Source organism: Numenius arquata, chromosome Z, assembly GCF_964106895.1.
Source record: "Numenius arquata chromosome Z, bNumArq3.hap1.1, whole genome shotgun sequence".
NCBI lineage: Eukaryota > Metazoa > Chordata > Aves > Charadriiformes > Scolopacidae > Numenius > Numenius arquata.
The window spans coordinates 74,329,729-74,350,674 of NC_133616.1; the positions used below are offsets into that span (position 1 = coordinate 74,329,729).

At 39.0% G+C, this 20,946-nt stretch overlaps 1 protein-coding gene across 1 annotated transcript in view; it reads left to right on the plus strand.

Annotated features, from left to right (window-relative positions):
- Nucleotides 1–20,946, plus strand: part of SVEP1 (sushi, von Willebrand factor type A, EGF and pentraxin domain containing 1) — a 131,749-nt gene that overhangs the window by 53,398 nt on the left and 57,405 nt on the right. Inside the window, exons 6-20 of the mRNA XM_074165874.1 lie at nucleotides 120–299; nucleotides 4,207–4,404; nucleotides 6,869–6,987; nucleotides 8,377–8,506; nucleotides 9,166–9,273; nucleotides 9,495–9,626; nucleotides 10,958–11,152; nucleotides 12,224–12,345; nucleotides 14,374–14,482; nucleotides 16,417–16,605; nucleotides 16,939–17,172; nucleotides 17,723–17,884; nucleotides 18,624–18,785; nucleotides 19,591–19,752; nucleotides 20,360–20,454. Coding sequence (XP_074021975.1) covers nucleotides 120–299; nucleotides 4,207–4,404; nucleotides 6,869–6,987; nucleotides 8,377–8,506; nucleotides 9,166–9,273; nucleotides 9,495–9,626; nucleotides 10,958–11,152; nucleotides 12,224–12,345; nucleotides 14,374–14,482; nucleotides 16,417–16,605; nucleotides 16,939–17,172; nucleotides 17,723–17,884; nucleotides 18,624–18,785; nucleotides 19,591–19,752; nucleotides 20,360–20,454 — 2,297 coding nt within the window. The remainder of the gene's footprint in view (nucleotides 1–119; nucleotides 300–4,206; nucleotides 4,405–6,868; nucleotides 6,988–8,376; nucleotides 8,507–9,165; nucleotides 9,274–9,494; nucleotides 9,627–10,957; nucleotides 11,153–12,223; nucleotides 12,346–14,373; nucleotides 14,483–16,416; nucleotides 16,606–16,938; nucleotides 17,173–17,722; nucleotides 17,885–18,623; nucleotides 18,786–19,590; nucleotides 19,753–20,359; nucleotides 20,455–20,946) is intronic.

The window sequence follows — 20,946 nt, forward strand, 5'->3', positions numbered from 1 at the left end:
ACTATTGTAACTAGTGTACAAGCCAGTACCTGTCCCACCCCTGAAAAACTGGACAAATTAGTGTAGTTCCACTGATTCTCAGTGCTGCAGAGTGAACTGGTGTTTTTTTCCCTTTGCAGTTCGAACATGTCCCAAACTTCGGGCCCCTGAAAACGGACAAATTAATTGTTCAACAGCTGATATCTCCTATAAGACAGTATGTTTTGTGACCTGCAATGAGGGCTATGAAATAGAAGGAAACAGCAAACTCATCTGCCAGGGAACCTCACAGTGGGATTCCAAGGAGCCAAAGTGTGTGGGTAGGTATCTGATCACATTCTCTTTGTGTCAGAGTGCTGCCTTTTCTGACATGCAGACACGAGTGAGAAATTCTCCCTAATATCTGGTGAAGCTAAGATAAAAATTATTTGCCTGTGGATGTTTTATACAAGTTTTAGAAGTTGGGGAGGGGCAAAGGAATTTGTAAATGGAGGAAGTGGGCATATTATCATTGTAATCCAGCACGGAGAGCTAATAACTCTCAATACGTGGTGGTTGCATCTGGTGAGTGTTAGGGCACTGTCACACAATGTGTTGTAGGAAACATGCAAGTTACAGGTTAAATGGGAACAACCAGGAGTTTAAGTTACCATCTTAAAGCAAAGATGACCTCCAGACAAGGACTAAGATATGTTAGCCAAGCACTGTCAGTGCCAAGTAGAGATGTGGCAGTTGTCACTTTTGCTGAACTCCCAGCAGGAAAGAAGGGTTTAGGCAAGTTAAGGACTAAGTACCTCTAAGGCAGGATTCAGAGGTCATACCAGCTGCGCAGGGATAGGTAAGGATATATTCCAGTTCCAGAACCAAAGAATTGTAGATTTCAGAAGTACCCATTTAGGACTAGTGACAGGTATTGAATTAACCTGAAAATTAAGGTAAGAGGTAAAAATACAGTAGAAAGGTAAGAGGAAAAAATACAGTAGAAACACTTCCAAGGGTAGACTGCCAAAAAAGCGCACAATCTTAAAGTCCAGCAATTCAGAAGCTGACTAAAGTCAGGGTGAAGTATGTGTCGCCTGGGTCTGGTAAATGTGGTTTCTGTACAGTGACTTGGCTTGAACCTGTGGGGTTTTTTTACTGTTTTACTGCAGGCTTAAAAATGTGGACTTTGCACAAGACAAGAATAAATTTCTAACTGTAGATATGTTCTCTAAAATGATGAAAATAATCCACAAGTATTAGTTTATCAAGAGAGTTCGTTAAGAGATCCTAATCTTTTTTATGTTGAAGTCACTGGAAAAACTTCAATTAACTTCAAAAGGAAGGGACCCTGAAATCCTGTTGGAAGATTATAATTGGAAGATTAACTGTATTCATCAGTTGAATTCATCCTTCCTAGCTTAGCATTTTGATTATTAAAATTCAGCTCTGCTCTGTATGAGAAGATTTCTTCACACCATACTATATTGCCCCCATTGCTGGATTACCCATGGCAATAGCTTATTTTTGCTGAGTCTGAAAATCTAGTATAAAAGTTACCTTTGATTGTCACAGAGAGAAGAGTGTTAGCTGGAAGACATCTCTGCTGCTTCTTGTTGTGACTGGTGTCTAGAAGAAGCTTGCTAACATTCCTGTTCAATATAGATGTGTCGAGTTTTATTCAGGGAAGGGTGCAAATCAGAAGACTAGTATCTCGTCCTCCTCAAACTACCCTTTGTACTTATTTTCTGGATGTTCAGCATTATCATGGAGGTATTCTCCATTTATTTTTAGTCTGAACAGCTCCTGACTATTATTTATCATCTGCTACATAAAAGATACCAGAAATCCTGCTGTATTTAGGCACTTCTAATTGATGATTTATTCATTTCCTACTCTCCTGTTAGAAAAATAAAGTGGAATTGCCTTCAGTTTCTTACCTTGAAACAGATTTGTTGGACCTTGGGGTACTCTCCTAGCTCTCTTTCTAAATGCTCTTCAGTTGGGAGTGTACATTAGTGCAAAATTTACCATATTTAAAAGTTAGCTCACTGAGACTGTACTACAACCATCTGTAACCATAACTGACACTATACCATAACATAGCCTGGATTGTTTACAGTCAATTCTGTGAGGTCTGTTGTCATATGCATCTTTTTCCAATAGACTGGAAGTTAATGCAAGTTTGGCTATTACATATGTTTTACATTTTTATGTATCTGCTGAAAAGCAAAGCCTTGTCAGTTGTCTAATTTGAAAAAAATATTTCCACAGTCATGTTCTTGTGTTTCCTTCCCCCCCGGCAAACGATTATTATCCAGCACGTTAAAATTAATGGATTTTGCAAGATACTGTTCTCCTTGCTTTGTTCAAAGCTTAGTAAAGGTAAAAATATAGATGACATCCAGAGTGTTGATGCCACCTAGTGTTGAAATAATTTCTTCTCTACACTTTAATTGGAGTTGGCCAATTCTTTCCCTGAAACATTGTGTTTGCAAAGGGGTTAAAGGAAAGGGGCGTGATTTGCTTGGTAATCTTTTATTTTGTTACCATATTGAAGTTCCTCTTGATGGTAAGAATTATAATACAGTGTTGTGATTCATGACAGGCAGTTGCAGATGAAAGAAAATTCTTGTCTGTCCTTAGAAATACTTTTTTCCTGTCTCTCTATTACTTTCCTATGCATATGACTATCACTCTGCTCCTCATGAAGTCCAGACTTCCTGAGTCAGTTTGATCAAATTCTGCAATTGAACACAGATAAAAAAGCTAAGGACACTATTACAGGTTTTTTTCTGGTAAAAAACTGTCCCACTTAGAAGAGATTCACTCGGGCTAGGTATACCAAAGGTTATCCTGAATGTTTGTCAGATGTTTCAGGATTGTGCTCTACTAGGATTTTACCGGTATAGTTGGAAGTGTCTCAACCAGAAGGTCTGGTACTACTTCCCCAAAAGCTGCAGTTTTCTTTGGTTTTCATGCTAGCACCTTTCATAGCATTTTTTTCTACTTCTTCCCTGAGAAGTATGCATTTTAATGCTTTTACCTTGTCTTTTCAAATATTGCTTTTTCCAGTTTCTGATCTTTCTGCTATTTGTCAGTTACCTTCCTGTGGTGAGAAACAAAAAGTTAGGGTTTGGGGTGTTTTTTCTGGTGGAGTTGTTTTATACTGCATTCTCCAACAGTGTCTGCCTGAAGTGAAGAAATCTGTTAGCATTTGTGATCTTTGCATCCTGTTAAAATGAAGTGCAGTTTTTAATTGCTGGGACTTTAAACACAATTTTGGTATTGAGAGTTTAAAGGGCAGGAAATACTTAGAACATTTAGACTCTTTAATTTTGTTTCATGCCGAAGAACGAGTTTTCAGTTACTTGCTGCATATCTTGGGAGAGGAGAGGAAAGTGATATGAAGCATTCTGAATGTGGATCACTTCTGTGTCATTAAAACATTGCTAAGAGATGAACAGGGCTTTCCCTTCTGTAGCTGGGTTGGGTTGTTCTTTGTGTGTCCTTTGTGTAAAAACCTGTCTGCTTTCTCGCTGCCTGGCTAAAGATTTACAAGTCTTCTCATTTGCTATAAATAACGAAGTATTTTTCTTGTGTGTGTTTCTATTATCGGTTGTAACAAACACTGCTGAAAGTCTACAAACTGCATTCCTGGGATACCCCTTTTTGCCCTGTTTGTTAATGCCTCCACATCTGAATTAAAAATATCATTTCTTGCCTCTCATGTTAAAAACAACAGCTCAAAAATTCAACAAAGCTTTTGTGACAATTGAGCTAGTCATGAAATAGTTCAAATCTGGCTTTGATGATGGCCTCTAGCCACCATCAGCCCTTCCTGACTTTACAGAGGTGGTCAGCTGCCACTTACCATCACCCCGAGTCTTCACATCTGGGTTTGAACACAGTCAAGACCAAGTCCAAAAAACAAAAACCAAAACCTCAAAAAAACAGACAGAGAGTAAGATATAGTGGAGCTGCGTGAAAAATACCATGTTTCTGTCCCACTGAAAAGCATGAGCAAGAAAACAGAAGACCTGATATACGGGGTGCTGTTTACTTCAGTCAGCCATGGAGTACAAAGCTTCAGAAGGGCTTGCTCTTTTGATGCACTCATAGCACATGCAGAATCTTTAAAAGTATTGTATTCCCTCTGAATTGCCGTATGACCTTTATTTGCAGATTTGTTTAAATGTATGCTTTGTGTATGTAAGTCAAAAGACATGTCCTACTGTTCTTTTGTAGAAATGCGTTGCCCAGTCCTCCAGAAACCAGCAGGTGTAACAGTTCTCCCTCCCAGATGTGGGCTGGAGCCTGCCATTTCTGGGACTGTGTGCCAGCTGAGCTGTCCTCAAGGATTCATCTTGTCTGGAGCTAGAGAAGAACTAAGGTGCATTTCGTTTGGAAGATGGAGTGCAAACATCCAGGAGGCTCTGTGTAAAGGTAGAGACCCACACAAAATCATTTCTGTGTACACGTGCAGGATCGAAGGGAAGCACACAGCAAATAACTGAGCGAGGACAGGTTTGAACTGGTGAAAGCATGATTTAAACAGTCTGTAAGAAGTGTTGCCTGTGCCATTGTAGCTTGGCTGTCAGATTGACTTGTAGTTTATAATAAAAATGTGGAATTCAGATGTTGCTTGAGTACCGTCTTACAGTGCTCATCATCAGCTGTCTCTCCTGGGATCAGTCTCATCAGTCTGTTGTTGGGAACCTGCCTGCTAAAAGGCCTGATGTGCAGGTAAATTCGAAATTTCAAAGTAGAAGTTAAAGCTCTTAACTTAAAGAAGTCAAAGTGGAACCCATACTCCTAGTAAAACAACAATGATAATACTCCTAGTAAAACAACAATGATAATACTACTACTGGTTTAGCTCGGATTTATGTAAGCCCTGTAGTCAGACCAAATCTGTACACACTGTGTAAACCCTGGCTGGTAGACAGACTATAGAGGGATGGTTCATTTCAATTGTCTTTGAACTAACTATGGCTATTGACATGCCCTGAGCTACAGTGCTTAAAAGTTAAGGCCAAAATTGCCTGAAACAAGTACAAGGAATATAAAGATGGGCAGAAGATGGTTATGTGCATTTGAGTATGGTTCTGCCATGTTTACCCATCTCTTCTAGAAATGTTATTTATTCCCTTATGCACGTGTATACTGGGTTGGAAGGAGTTTGGCTTTAGATTATAGGAGGATAGAAGTAAAAGTTTGTTTCAGAATATGTTATTCACATCTTCGTGAATTATTGTGCTCCTAGAACTAATGCTTCCACCCCAAACTGGGGCCCTCACCAGCCACTGGGTGAAAGAACAGTACAGAAAACAGTAATGACAGTCATCATGCCAGGTCACTTCAGAAACTGAGGTGGGAACTTTTTTCTCTGTAATGACCAGGAAGATTTTATCCCTCTCTTTAAACATATTATTTCCCACTCTGTGATGTACCACATTGTTTTTCTGAATCTTCTGTGTAAACCTGTGCCAAACCACAGTTTTTAATATTTGATGGGATCCTAGCACAAGGCTGCAAGCTGAAGTGTTTGGATCAAGATAAAGCAGCATGGCTTGGATTCAAGCTTATAGATATCACCAGTGCATAAAACCCTGAAATAAGAGGCACCAAGAAACTCTGAAGATTATTCTTCTCTAGCAAAAATGAACAGTTGCATTTCAATTGCTTTAATTCTTGTTATTGTCTCTCTCTATTTTGCTGCCAACATATTTGACCAGTTCAAAATAGCCATTTTCTTTCTGACTTATTTATTAGTCTTTTTACAGAATTTCACTTTTAAGTGGAATTTGACCCAGCCTGAAGGCTGTGGTCAGGGGAGTGTGAACTATAACTGTTAATTATTTAAAAGAGTGCATTTCTAATAAAATTTTCATCAGAATGAGTTCAGAGGAAGGCAAAAGCATTTGTATTTATTGCTTTGCACTTTTAATTATAGAGGTTTAATTGCCTAAGTTATGTCTTTACTGGAACTATTTAGCAATAAAAATATAAGTGATACCACTTCTGAGTTGTTGTAAAGCCTCCGGGGCATAGATGAGTTCAGAGCTGAATGCTGTTGTCCTTGTCTCATGAGTCTAGAGGCCATTTATCAAACAACACTACAGCAATAAAATAACCTGACCACAAATGTTTTGAGAGGCCCTGTGCTAGGGAAATGAAGAAGTACTTTAAGTATGTCAGAGAACCTTGAGGCTTAAATGTTGGTGGTGATGTTACCCATGTGGTACCACCAGTCCTTTGAAGCGATCCAGCATTGTCACATATGTCACAAGAAGACTACATTTGTCCTACGTAATACCTCGTACCGTGAGTTTTTTAAGGAACGTTTCCGCCAACTGGTGCCAGAAATCTTACCATTGTTTCTTGCAAGTTGCTTCCACCCCATGCTCCAGGGAATTTGAGAGTCACTACTCTCTTGTTGATTGTACATATATCATGTCGCAAATACCGTTTTTTTTAAGTCACTGATTATCAGAAACAAGTGTTTACATCTGTACCTGTCGTGTGTGGGCAGTGAAAGGACAGAAAAGCCATTCTTTCTTAATGAGTATATGTGTGTAACGAATGGATGAGTAAGAGAAACAAATTCATTCTGTGTTATTTATTTCTTCTTTTATGGTTGCTTGTAGAAACCAGAGTCTCATTATGCTAAGTGATGTAAAAAAATATAGCAAAACACAGTCCCTTCCCCAGGAGAATTTACTGTTTATGTATGAGTGTGTAGGCAAAAATTAAAACGGGTCAGTGACAGGAAGTTTGCAAAATTATGTGCATTTGTATTCCAGGCAGCACAAAAAACAATGGTTATAACAAGTTGCAGTCTAACCATTATAGAGGTTTTATTTCTATAATCCCATGGATAAAAGTAGTTTGTCTTTTTCTGGATCAGATATTGAAGCTCCTCGGATCCACTGTCCAGAAAATATTGAGACTGAGACTCTGGAACACCATAACTCTGCTAATATCAGCTGGCAGGTACCAACAGCTGAGGATAACTCTGGAGATGAGGCAAGTTAAAATCTATACATTTCACTGGAGGAAGTCTTTCTATAACTAGCTATTTCCAATTAGTTTTTTGAACCACTGGAATTTCTTTCTTCTGATAAGTAGGAGTAGAAGAAAAATCTGCTGAAAAGTTTGTATCTTGAGAATTCAGTATTTTCTGTCTTGGTTAGGGTTATGCAGTCACAGGACACTCTGCATGGTGTTTAAGTGCATGAAATCTCATATGGTTAATTTATGCAGTCAAAAGAAAGAATGTGCCCTTGTTTATAAGATGGAGACAGCTGCTTTAAAAATGAGCTCTTAGAATGTGAAGAAGTTTAATAAACTCTTCTCAGAAGGAAGTAAACCAGTTCATTAATCTAAAAGGCTAACAAGAACTCACTGTGATAAGTAAAAGCTCGTTTCAGCTTCCCAAGTGAGAAAGAAAAATCTCATTTTCCAATCTGATGCAAAGTTCAGATGTGGGCCTTTGGCTACTATGGGTATCAGAGGTCTGGAAATGGAGTTATAAGGAAAACTTGCTCCAGAGCTGTTTTGTAAAGAGTAACATTCCCTACAGGCTCAGACACGATCAAGTTACAGCAGCCGAATGCTTTATCATGAGTCAGCAGAGGAACAGTGACTGTGTGTGTGCTTCTAATTTTCTGCAAACACAAGATTTTCTTGCACTTGGAAACTGTGAGCTATCCCAGTAAAAGAGGTTTAAATTCACACATTTTTTACTGTAGCATAGCCATGGTCAGGTATTGTCGCTCTGCTGACACGGGGTCATTCAGTGAACTGTAGAAACCAGGTGCCTTAGCGGTCCTTTTAAGTTCTTTAAGACAGTTGTAACCCATATGAAAGAGCCGTAGACAGCATGTAAATGTCATTTACTCCAAATGTAGGGTTCCTTGGCTGTGCCAGAATGTTTTGAAGCATCTGTGGGCTATTGACTTGTAAAGATAGGTAGATTAAAACTGGATATGCAAGTACTTAGAGCCCACAACTGCCTGCCCCACTCACCTCCCAGGTCTGCTGCCCCTGCATCTGGAGAGCTGAACTGCAGGCAGCGCGGGTTCTGAGCTGTGTGTTCTAGTATGTGGTCAGTGCAATCAGACAGACAAGAGTAAGTTTTGAGTTTTCTGAATGCACAGTGCTGTAAACTGCAGCAGGTCAGGGTCCAGATCCTGACTAAGTAAATCCCTGTGGCTACAGAGGAGGCAAGTCTTGAGAAGGGGAACGGAGCACTGTGTTGCAAAGTCCACCGTCATTACTTGAAGAGGCTATTTGTATTAAGAATGAGTAGGCTTGACATTGAAGAACACTATTTTGTGGCCATTTCTTGAAACACGAATGTTGTGATTACTAAACAGCTTTGGTTTTTAAATAACAAGTGTTTTCCTATAAAAGGTCTCAGTTCGCGTTACCCCAGCTTTCATACCACCATTTCTTCTGCCAATTGGCGAAGTTGCCATTACTTACACAGCGGCTGATAAGTCGGGCAATGAGGCAAGCTGTACGTTCAGTGTCAAGGTTATTGGTAAGTGCTGGTAAAAATCACTGGGGAAGAGTCTGTCATGGTTGAAAACAACTGATTTTGTGCAGAAAGAGACTATGAGTCACTGTGGCCGGTATGTGTGCAGGTATAAGCCCAGGAGTAATATCACCTCCATGAATGCCTAGCTGATCTTGGGTCACAGTTTGCATAGTATGCAGTCATTGCCCCCAGATCTTCGGTTTGGGTTGTGTTTTGTTCTGTTGTTCATTCTGAATGCTAAGATTTCTCCTCATATTGGTAGATTAAATGCTTTATTGTGTTGTCACTTACTGCCTTCATCATATATATATTTTTTTTTTTTCTTGAAAGAGTCCAACAAAATTTCCAAGGTTCTCACACATTGCTGATGCAAATCGTTGTTCAAGTATGTCTGACAGCTGTGTTATTCAGCAGTCCTGTTAAACAAGGTTTGCTGTGTAAGAAGCAAACAAATGCAGAAACTGTGAGTTCAGCGGAAGAATTATTGTCCATTCCCTGAGCATCTACTACTTGTAGCAGCTTACAAGTGTGCACCTAACTGTTATATCTTCTGATGTAACTTGCAACTGCTGTTTACCTGGCATTTTCTGATTATAGATTTCATTTGAGTTATGGTGGCAGTTCAGTAAGCTAATATCATGCTATCCCTTCAAATTCTGCAGATGCAGAACCTCCTGTAATTGACAGATGCAGATCTCCACCACCGATGCAAGCAGTAGAGAATGAGTACCCAGCAACATGGGAAGAACCACAATTTTCAGACAATTCAGGTGAGATAGTGCACACAACAGTGGAAGGCTGCGGGAACTTCAACACGTTCACCCTTGATCCCTTGGATTTTAGGATTTTTTGACCTTTTTTTTACTTACTTATTTTTAAGAACACATAATTTGGAAGACATTCTGTCATTTCCTTCTCCATTTGTCAAGGTTGGGTGTGAGCAACCCTCTATCACGCACTGATGTTTTAGGTTGTCTTTTAACTCTTCCAGGTGCTCCACTGACTGTCACTAGAACTCATGCACCTGGAGATCTCTTTCCCAAAGGAGAGACAACAGTTCAATACACAGCTGTGGATCCCTCTGGCAATAACAGGACATGTGAGATCCACATTGTCATCAAAGGTTTGTTGTCTATATCTTCTGGTCAAGAGCGTATGGCATTGTTTCAACTGGATATCATAAAGGATGCAATGTGACTCCATTTTTTCATTTAGTCTCCACCTTTTCTTTTATGTATTCCTGTTTTATATTGGGGTAACTTGAGGGCAGTCAGGATATTTGTTAGTACCAATGAATAAAGCAGTGAGTTTGGTCCTATACATTCAAATTAGGTGCAAGAGCGCTGAAATTGTGATTCATTAAGCAGTAGAACTTACAGTAGTGGATCCACATTTTTCGCAGTGACAGATGTCATGTGAAATGAATTAATAGGTGTTACTGAAGTCTTACGTCAAATCTGTAGTTAAAAAGGGAAACTTTATGGAAATATTTCTGTAATCAGCTACAAATATTGTAGCAGATACTAGTACACTCTTTAGATTTCAAAAGCTGTCTGTACCTGTAGATATTCAGGTGCATTTGTGTTTATTGCATAGGCACCTTTCCCCCACAGTTCACTTTCTTCTTTAAAGGACAAACAATAATTTGGCAGATGAAGTACTAAGGATGAAAGTTCTACTTCATTTCTGCTCTCTGGTGCTTATGTCTCAGTTGGACATCTGTATAAAAAAATCTGCTAGTGAACAAAGAATTTAAAATCATGCAGGCTGGTACTTTGGTTATAGCTTTTAGAAAAGGTAAGTTGCAAATGGATGTGCTGATTTCTGATTTGCTGTAAATCTTAGCAAGAGCAAGCCAGTGCTTAAAATTGGCTTTATTTTAAGTTCTACACCACCTCAGACTTTGTGGTTCGGTGTTTTTGACATAATGTTTTCAAATGTTCACAATCTCCTTCACAATTGGTCTGTAAAATAAATCATAACTGGAATTTTACAGTCTCTCCTAAGATGATTCTGACAAGTCCATGTGTTGTTGCAATGTTGCAGAATGGATGATATTTAGTTTCAGAATTCAAGACGTAATGTAGTTCATGTAAAAACTTAGATTAATGTTTTGTATTATCTTAGCAAGTACATACTTTGGAAGAAGAAGTACAGAAGGGTTGGCCCTTGCATTCCTGGGTGTTTTTTTTTCATTTCTCACATGTATCATAATTTTTTTAAGTCTTCACGTTTCTGGATTTCAAATTCCAGTGGCAGAGTTTGAGAATAATTTATTATTCAGTATCCTGATCCTGCCTTCATAGAATTAACAAATAATACTTCCACAGACTTCAAGAGAGGGAAGATCAGGTTGATCCTAGGTACTTTTGGAAATCCTATCAGTGCTGTTTTCCTGTGTGCTTTCTTACTTCACCACATTCATCAATATATAAATCTTTGTATTTTTCATAGGTTCACCCTGTGAAATCTCCTTTGAGCCTGTGAATGGTGATTTTACATGCACATCAGATGAAGCAGGAGTTAATTGCACATTGCACTGTGCAGAGGGTTATAGCTTTTCAGAAGGATCGAGTGAAAACTACTATTGTGCATATGAGGATGGTGTCTGGAAGCCGCCTTATTCTCCAGAGTGGCCTGGCTGCTCTTGTATGTCTTACAGTTATTAAAATGAATCTGCAACTCATCAAACGCTATGTTTACTGAGGAAGTAAATGAAAATATTTTAGAAATTATGTCTTCTATTTAATGATCTCTGTCCTCTGCCCCCAAACTGTTACAAATATTGTGAAAGAATGCCTGAAAGTCCCTAAATGTATTATTTCAGAAGCTGTCTAAAACACAAAAGTAGTTGTGAATTTGAATCCTGAGAATCAAAAAATAACAAATATGGTAAAGTAGAAAAGGTCTGTCATTATTTTGAATTGGTATTTGAAACAGTTTGTTTACAAACACAAGCAGTGTCTTTTCAATAGGAATTTCAACCGTATTTGCAACTTATTGGTCCAAACGCACAGTGCTTGCTGCGCTTACATGCTAATTATCACCAAATCAGAAGCATTTATGTATTTGCTTTGAGGTGAATATTTGCAAAACTTTGTCTGTGGAATTTCCCAGCTTTGGTGACATTTTAATAATGTATTAAAGCTACATATGAAGCCAGTCTTGGCACCATGTTGCATCTACTTCCATCAGAGTGGATTCTTTGCTTGCAGCAATTGAGAGCAGCGTTTCAGCTATGACCAAATGAGAGTTATGTTTCAGAGCTATCTATCAATTCAAAATCTGTTACTTGGACACTTAGGGACTTCGATTTGCTTAAATTCTGGATGAGAGTTTTCTTATTTAGCCTAGCAGCATTAGTGATAGGTCTAATATTTATTTATTCTGTCTCAGTAGAAAGTAAGTATGGAGTTTAGTTGACAGTTTACTGATTTCTCCCATTAACAAAATGGTGAAGTAGATCAATGACAGACCTTTTCTAAATGTCTGTTGGCTTCCCCAATAAATTTGATACCTGTCAAATGGTCATATTCAGCTGCATTGGCTGAGGTGTGCGTGATCCATTTTGATGTGTGAAACACGGGGAATGCAGATTGCTGATTTAAAGACAATGCTTCTTAACTTAGTGTATTCCAGTTTTAGCCTTAATGATCTTGCTTTTAGCTGTGAAACTCCTGCACTGACCAGTAAAAGTTTATTTCTCCAACATTTTTTCAGTAAATCGTTTTGCAAACCATGGGTTCAAATCATTTGAGATGCTCTACAAAGCAACACGATGTGATGACAACAGTCTTCTAAATAGCTTTACTGATGCATTCCAGAGTGCACTTGGTAAAATGGTAGGTTAGTAAATACTCCTTCCTTTTACATACTTTTTAAAAAATGTACCTCTTTTTGTTACTTTTCCCTGCCAACTAATTTCATACAAGGAAAATGCTTGTATGAAAGATGGAAACCGCTAAAATGCTTGTATGAAAACAGAAACCACTAAATGAAATTTGTGGTTTTTCAGTAGATGACAAGTCTCCTTTAAAAATAAATGATTCACTGGCATTTTAATGTAATTCAGTTCAATCTTCAATATGAAACTATATAGGACAGAATTCATAGATTTGTCCAATTCTGTGTGTGGAACTTGGAGTGCCTGGCACTCATATATTTTCAGTAGACTTCCAAAGAGAACCTCTACAGTTTTGAAAACCCCAGTCAATTGTCCCCTAACCTCAGTGTTGTTTTTGAAAGTTGGATGTGATTATACAATATCTGTTTTTTATATAAATATGTATAACATATCCATATAATATAAATGAATATACGTGATAAATTCCACATCTGGTCCAGGCATTTAAATCCTATAGTAGTGATTTAAATAATTTGCTTAGATTTCTTGAGTTTCTTGAGTTTTTAAGTTCTCACTCTTATCATTAAGAACTACAAGGCATTGAATTTGAAGGAGTAACATGTTCCTTCTCTATCTTGTCTCTTGCTTTTCACTTCAATATCACTGTCTGCCTTCTTGATCTACTGTCTGTCCTCAGCTGCAAAGCAGAAGCAGCAGGACTTTGAGTTGTGGTTTCAGGAATGGGCGTCAATTTCTAGTGTGATAGCATCCTTCCAGAAGAGAACACTGGACAATTACAGACTTTTTTGCAGGTCGAGGCCCACACGCTAACAGCTTCTCTACTAACTAAAAAGCACTATTAGCAAATGCAGCTAATGGACAAACTCCTACAACTTTGGGATATATGTCAGTAGCCCTTGTCAAATTGCTGAAAACTTACATAATGCTTCAGGCAATCTCTGACACTCGGGCCTAAATATCTGTTACTTTCTTGCCTTGCTTCACGTTTGTTCTCTTCCAGTAGAGAAATCCTGGCTGGTTTTATTTCTGTTCCTTTCCCCTAAGAGCCAGCTATGACCAGGTACCAGTGCTTCGACTTTTACTATCAGCAAGAAAAAGATAATAAGGAAAAAAATGCTTAGTGACCTGCCCAAGCAATTACATCAAAGTGCAACAATCTGGGAAAACAATCAAAAAAGTTGTTGTGAATAGGCCTATTCCTATTCCCAAGCATTTGAAATTCTAGCAGAGATCCGAAAAGAGGGGAGGAATCAGCAGGAGTCATCTTTCCAATGAAAATTGATACGGAAAAAGCAAAGCAATTCCAAAACATGACCTAGAGCCCAGCTTTTTTGAAATCTTTGTGGAAAAACAAAGAAACACAGATTTTATCAAAAACCATGCATTCATCTGTTCTTATCTAATCTCCACTGCTTTTGTGGAGAGAAGAAATCAACAATACCAGAAAGGTTTCTGTCGAGTTTTCTGTTCTGTAATTTCTGTCCTTCTCAGATGGTTTCCCTCGTCCTCTGAGGTCACTTGTGGAATGCATTACGTCCCTTTCCATGGGTAGGGAGAGTTGGATACGAATAAGTAAGGCTAGAAACAAAGTGACGGCATTGTCCTAAACTTGACAGAATTACAAGTTGCATAGCTGGAAAAACCACAGATGTTTTCAGAGGTGTCAGCTCTCCTGTCATCTTCAGCAGGAAAAAACAAGCCTGAACTTAATTCTTTATCTTGGGACTTCACATGTAAGAGTAGTTAACTGAAGAAACATGTTATAAAAAAAGATCTTCTATAACAAAGAGCTTATATGCCTACAAGTTGCCATCTTATTTCCCAGCTGTATCAATAGAACATACTTCCTTCAGCAGACCTTGCCAGGGTTATAAGAGATATGAAAGGAGAAATCTAGTGTCTCTGGCAGGACCAGTACTTTACATTGTAACTAGAAGTTTTTATAAGTTGGGGGAGGGGTCTATGTGGTTTTATTTTTTAATGTTATTTTTCTTTATGTTGGAAGGTCCCATCATTCTGTAATGATGTTGATGATATTGACTGCAGATTGGAAGATCAGACACAGAAGCATTGCTTGGAATATAATTATGATTACGAAAATGGATTTGCCATTGGTAATTATTTATTGCCCAGGTTCTTAGCTATCCAGGTTTAACACAGTATAATTCCTTTTGTTCTGAAGTACACAATGTGTTGTGTGAGATACTTTTTTAAAATAACTATAGAGCTCTTAAGATACTAAGCAATTACATAATAGGTTTTATAACAATATTATGGAAATATTTGCTGTTTGGTTTTGATACTGCTTCCTATATAGTGTAGAGGAAAAGTTTACTGAGATGCCTCATGATGGGAAGGGTTAAAAAAGCACAAACCTGATTGGTTAGCCTGGAGGAAAGTATCTTTTTTAAAACATACAGTTTCAAAATACTGAAAAAGTACAGTAGATGGTTCTGGATATTATTAAGAAAATCAGGACCATCGTTGATGCTGGTTCAGATCAGCTCAGAACCTTCACAGTGGAGAGCTGTACAATTTTAAGTTTGCCCATTAGCTATGAAATTGCTTCCTGTCTGCAAGGGCAGGTTTTGCAGGATGACTGACACTATATCAGAGTGAAAACTGTGACTAGTCCTGGTGATTGTTCTCACTTTGCTTTATGCCAAGTAACTTGTCATTTTCAGTCCATTTTTGGACATGTTAGTGTCCACATTTGTACTGCTGTTACTCTAGGCGTTTCTGAGTCCCATGGGGGTGCTCAGAGTAGAAAGGCTAAAACCAGGTAACTTACATTATCTATCTTAGCAGGAGGCATTTTGGCAGATCAGCATCAGAATACATATCTGTCATAGGACTGTGGCTCTTTCACAGGTTTATGGTAGAGTTACTTGATAGACCTTCCTGCTTATTCTCACCTTTTAGACATGCTTCGCTGAGTTTGAAAGCACATTTGTTTGTAATCAGGCATGGGGGGAGCTGGGAGGAAGGAGGGCCTGGGTGTTCAGTTTGCAGTTGTCATCATGGTAAGGATGAATACTGATGGCAGCTGGAGCTAACTTGTAAAAGCTCTTGGAGGAAAGAGTGTTGAGGATACAGGGTGTAGGGTCCTATTCTCTTCTGGGTCACGTCAACTGCTTATCAGAATAACCTTGTTGCTGTTTTTGCCAGAGTTTCACATGATCTTACACTGGGGAGGCAGGAGAGGAGAACTCTCCTCAGTTTATATGAGGCAGCAGTTTAGAAAATTACGTGTGGAACACTCACATGGTGTTAACAGCAAAGCTGTGACATTAATTTCCACTGTAAATTAAGCATAATCTAGGTTACTGCTAATAGTAATTGACAGAAGTTTTTTTATCTTCATGTTTTTGAAAGAGCTAGATGAATGAAATAGACCATGCAGCTCTAGATTTAGTCATTATGAAAAGGTAGATTGTGTTTTACATTTACAATTGTTTAATGGTTTCTGGTTGAAAGCGTGTTATAGGTGAAGAATGTTATACAGGGGGTGAATTTTACTCACTACGTATAACAGGAAGTGCATGTCTGGGGGGAATAAAGACATAAGGTAATGCTACCAACTTTTCTGAGAGGGCAAGTAATGGTAGAACTATTCAGGAGTTGTGAGAAGAAGAAGCGATGGAGACATGTGGCATAGGCCATGTTGTCTGTAATTGAGCAGGAAGAGGAAGAGAGAGCAAAGTGGAATTGTTTAAGATGTTGCTGGCATGGGAGGATCTGTGCAAGATAGGGGAAGAGAAAGAGTTGCAGCCTGTAAATTTTAGAGTAGTATTTCTTTAAAGCTTTGGCTAACTGCACAAGATTCAGGATCTCTAGGATACCAGCAAGGAGTGAGACTGGTTTTTCATTTTTCTTTAGTCAAAATACTGGTACAAGAGACATGTGTGTGGAGGCAAAGCCAGCACGCTTTGCCTCTGGAGCTTTAAACAGACCCTGTTCTATTGGGGATGTATTTTAGAAATACGTACAGGCACTTGTTTTCCACATGATGTTGCTTCTTTCTTTGTTCTTTCTTAATGCCTCACAGGACCTGCTGGCTGGGGGACAGCAAACCAGTTGGATTATTCCTATGATGATTTTGTTGATGCAGCGCAAGAAGAAGATCTATACAAGCATCTCTCTGCCTCAGTAAAGGCAGCACCTGCTCGAGTCAAAAGGCATAAGTTGAATGTTCCAATGACCGACCACAAAATCAAGTTAATATTTAACATCACAGGTGAGAGGAGTCAAAATATCATCCTTCTCTTATTGCTTCCTTTTAAGAAACATGTTTCTAATGCATTCAGTAAAACTTAGCCTTCAGTTCACAAAGTCTGCTGGAGACGCAGAAGGCAGTTTTTTGGAGTTATTCACAGCCCCATTTCATCACAGACTTTCTGCCTGGGGGCAAGTTCATAGTCTCATGTTCATGGAGAGCATTGTGCACATGGCCTCCTTTCCACTTTCCATCGGCAAGCTTGAGTGTCGCACTCTTGATATACTCCGGAGTACACTGGAAATGCTGACTGTACAATCTTGGTGCTTTTTGTGTTTTCTGTTCATATCCCAGCTAGCGTGCCACTGCCTGATGAAAGGAATGATACATTGGAACTGGAAAACCAGCAGCGGCTCCTTAAAACTCTGGAGACGATCACGAACAGGCTGAATAGGACTCTCAATAAGGAACCCATGTATTCTTTTCAGTTTGCATCCGAACTCATTGTAGCTGACAGCAACTCACTGGAGACTGAGAAGGCCTTTCTTTTCTGCAGGCCCGGTTCTGTGCTGAGAGGAAGAATGTGTGGTAAGCCAGATGACTTGCTCCTTACGTGTATTCAGAATCCTTTTGAAAAGCAAGGTTTTAGAGGATGTTTCCAGAGGGTTATGGTTTGACACAGTCCAGGGCTTGTGGTCTCCCAGAACAATAAACTGCAAAAATGCTTTGCGCAGTTTGACTTCCAGAGAATGTTTATGTTCCTAACCAAGGCCTGTGGAAAAGGGATGCTTTTGTACCCAGGATTCCGCTCCCATGGGGAAGTCAGGCATATCCACACTTGCTGATACACAGGAAAACAGTGCTTGGTATGTGGTCTTTTAACCCTATTAGTCTTGTGGGTGATGTGTAGCTAAGATAGGGAATTGGATTCCATTTTCTGTGCATAGTGAGATCTTTGCAGTGTTCCAGAGAGGTACCCCATTTGCTGAGGAACAGAGTCACGTTTCACATAAACAGGGTTATGTGAAAAATGACACAACAGGGTTATGTGAAATATGACAAAGTGGGGACTCTATAGGCAAGACAAGTGTGTATGATTGTGCATTCTGAGGGGACCCTTATGTTTCCAACGTTACAGTCAACTGCCCTTTGGGTACCTATTATTCCCTGGAGCATCATACGTGTGAAAGCTGCTGGACTGGATCCTACCAAGATGAGGAAGGGCAGCTGGAATGCAAAAGTTGTCCATCTGGTAGCTATACAGAGTATCTGCACTCTAGGAGCGTCTCTGAATGCAAAGGTAAGAACTTTGTCTTCTTCCAACAGCCACATCTGAGTGCCTGGTGGCATCCTTTTGGTCCGTCAGACCATTGGAATGACGTTAGCCTGTGAAATGTGCAATCCTAACTGCCCCTTGATACATATATAAAGAGAAAAATCCGGGTCTTCACCGCTGCTGTGGCATGCAGGATACCTGGGCAGATGTTTGAAGAAGAGCTGGTATTTGAAGCTTTTTTTCATTTCTGTCTTCATTCTGTGAGATTGAGCCTATTTTGCATGGACTAAGACACTTAAAGCAATGCTATTCTTTTCCTTGCCAGCCTCTCTCCATCCTCCCATGGTCAAAGATGAAATCTCTGCATCCTGCACCACAGTGCTCTGGCATGGAGCACCTCAGCACCACTATCTCTTTGTTACTTGTTCTGAAAAATAAGTTTCTAGTTTTATTTCATGTGTATTGTCTTATCATTAATTTTATTGATTAAAAATGAGTAACTGAGTTGCAATAAATCATCTGTGAAGCTGATACAAATATAATTAGCTGGTTAATAATTCACAATGCACTCTCAGTAATGTACCACAATTCCTTTTTTTTTTTTTTTGACTCTCTGTACCCATGAAGTCCTTCAGAGTAGAGTAAACTCTAGAAATTAAAGTCCCTGTGTCATGTATTGTGATTGCAGCATTATTTTCAGAGGTTAGGAGCCTTGTTTCCTGTTGGACATTGCTTAATCTTTACGAATTCTTCTGCCTTATAGCTCAGTGCAAGCAGGGAACATATTCACCTAATGGTCTTGAGACCTGTGAAACATGTCCACTTGGCACGTATCAGCCAGCATTTGGATCCAGGAGTTGCATCTCTTGTCCAGAAAACACATCAACAGTTAAAAGAGGCGCAGTGGATATCTCAGCTTGTGGAGGTTTGTAACAAAAGGGGCTATGAAATTTTTTAAATTAAATTATAGGAATTTCTAGATGTTGTTTAAACATCATCTAATCTAATCCAATCCATCTGCCTAAGATTGAATCCCGCTTCTGATTAATTGTGGACCAAGCAGGATTTCCAAGCAAAATTGTGGGTCGTTTCCTGATACCCTGATTATTTCAAATGCCGTCTTTCTCATTTCCAAGATGGATTCTCATCTAAAGATGAATAAAATAAGATATATGATACATGAAAATAAAACTTTTTTCCTTACAGAAGAGAAAGGGTATATCGGGATGTTTGTCACTATTGTCGCTGGAACAGCTTCCACATCTTCTGTACAAAAATACTGAATTTTTACACAATTTCTTCTGTAACTTTTTTCAAGAAATTGTCCTCAACTGTTTTTGGGAAGCTTTGTCAGAAAGATTCCCAGGGGAAATAGTCTTGAAGGAAAAAAAAATTAGAAAAAAAAAAAAAAAAAAGGTGTGAGAAATAAAAGGGAAAGAAAGTTGCATTTGAAAGCTGTCCCCAGAGCAGCATAGGGAATAGATAGATAGATAGATAGATAGATAGATAGAAATACTTCCCAGATATTTCCATAGTTCTTTGAGAACCACTTGTCACCTAACAGCACAATTTAAATAAGCATTTCCTAGAGCTGTGAATTCCTGGTAGGTTTCACCCTATTCCTTTAAGTCTGAGGAGGAACTATGGGGGGAGGAGAGAAGTAAGAGGTAGAGGGGAGGTAGAGTGGAGGTGCAAGTGACCGCTCAAAAAGTGTTCTTTTGTTCTTGCAGTACCATGTCTTGCAGGCGAGTTCTCTCGCACAGGTTTGACACCTTGCTACCCTTGTCCCAGAGACTACTATCAACCAGACCCGGGAAAGTCTTACTGCTTGTCTTGTCCCTTTTATGGAACAACAACTGTCATTGGTGCCAGGTCCATCACAGATTGTTCAAGTATGTCAAATTAGCTCTGTTGGAGAAAGTGAATAAAGGGAACACCAAAAGGGTGGCCAGGCAGTAGTCTTAGCAGAAAACATCTCTCTCAGTTTCCTAACAGATGCAGACTTCCCATTTCAACCAGTGAAGTTTGCAGCTGGTTTTGCTTGCTGGTTGTTGCCTCTGTGTTATGTAGGAGTGGCTCTGTGATACATACCAAAGCTTAATAACAGAGTATACATGTACTGAGTGTGTATATATACACACACACATTGTTCGTGTTTGCGATATATACATTATAGAGGGAGTTATATAACATCCAAATATATATATACAAATATCTATGTGCATCTATGTGTGTATAAATACACATAAAATCTATTTTATAGGTACACACACATATATTTGTTTTAGAAACGTGTGTGCTTACAAATACATATATGTGTAAAATATATATAAAATACTGTGTGGTTACTGTAAAGTTTGTTTTTTATTCCCACAAATTCACTTTTTTCAGCATATCTTTAGCTGCATTACTAACATGCAATTATTACACCCTCGTGGAATAGGGAGGGACCTTGCCATACAGTATTATTAACAGCACTTTCGTGTCTTTCCTTTTTAGGTTTTGGCTCTACTTTTTCAGCAGCTGAGGAAAGTGTAATGATGGTACCAGCCTCTCCAGAAAATATCAGCAAGCAGTACAAAGTCAGCAGTCAGGCAAGGACAAGATATATTTTCCAGTGTTATCTCAAATGAAAGAAAGAGTGCCTTATGCAGCTGTAAATAACTTAAGACCTTTTTAAATGTAATTGTTATGCTGACTGTATTTTCTGAAGAGATGAGAGCGATGGTCATGAGGGGAACAGACTTATTCTCTTTCTAGTCATAGAAGCACTTTTGCTGAACAAAGCAGGCTGCATCAGCTGTTGGCAATCTCAAATTCTGGGCTTGAAGCCTTCACCTGATGCATGAAATATATATCACACTTCTTATAAAAGAAGTGTAAACTCCATGGTGGACGTTCAGCCAATCTATAGAAAGTACGTTTACCACAGTCAGTCATCTGATATCTTCCATATGCTGAATTCCAGAAAATCTTACCAGGCATCTGAGTCCCCGTTGTAAAATCTTTGTTTTACATATTGCAACATAGGTACACTTGAGGGGAGGCGAGCAGAGCTCCCTTATGCAGTGAGTACCCCCTTTGAA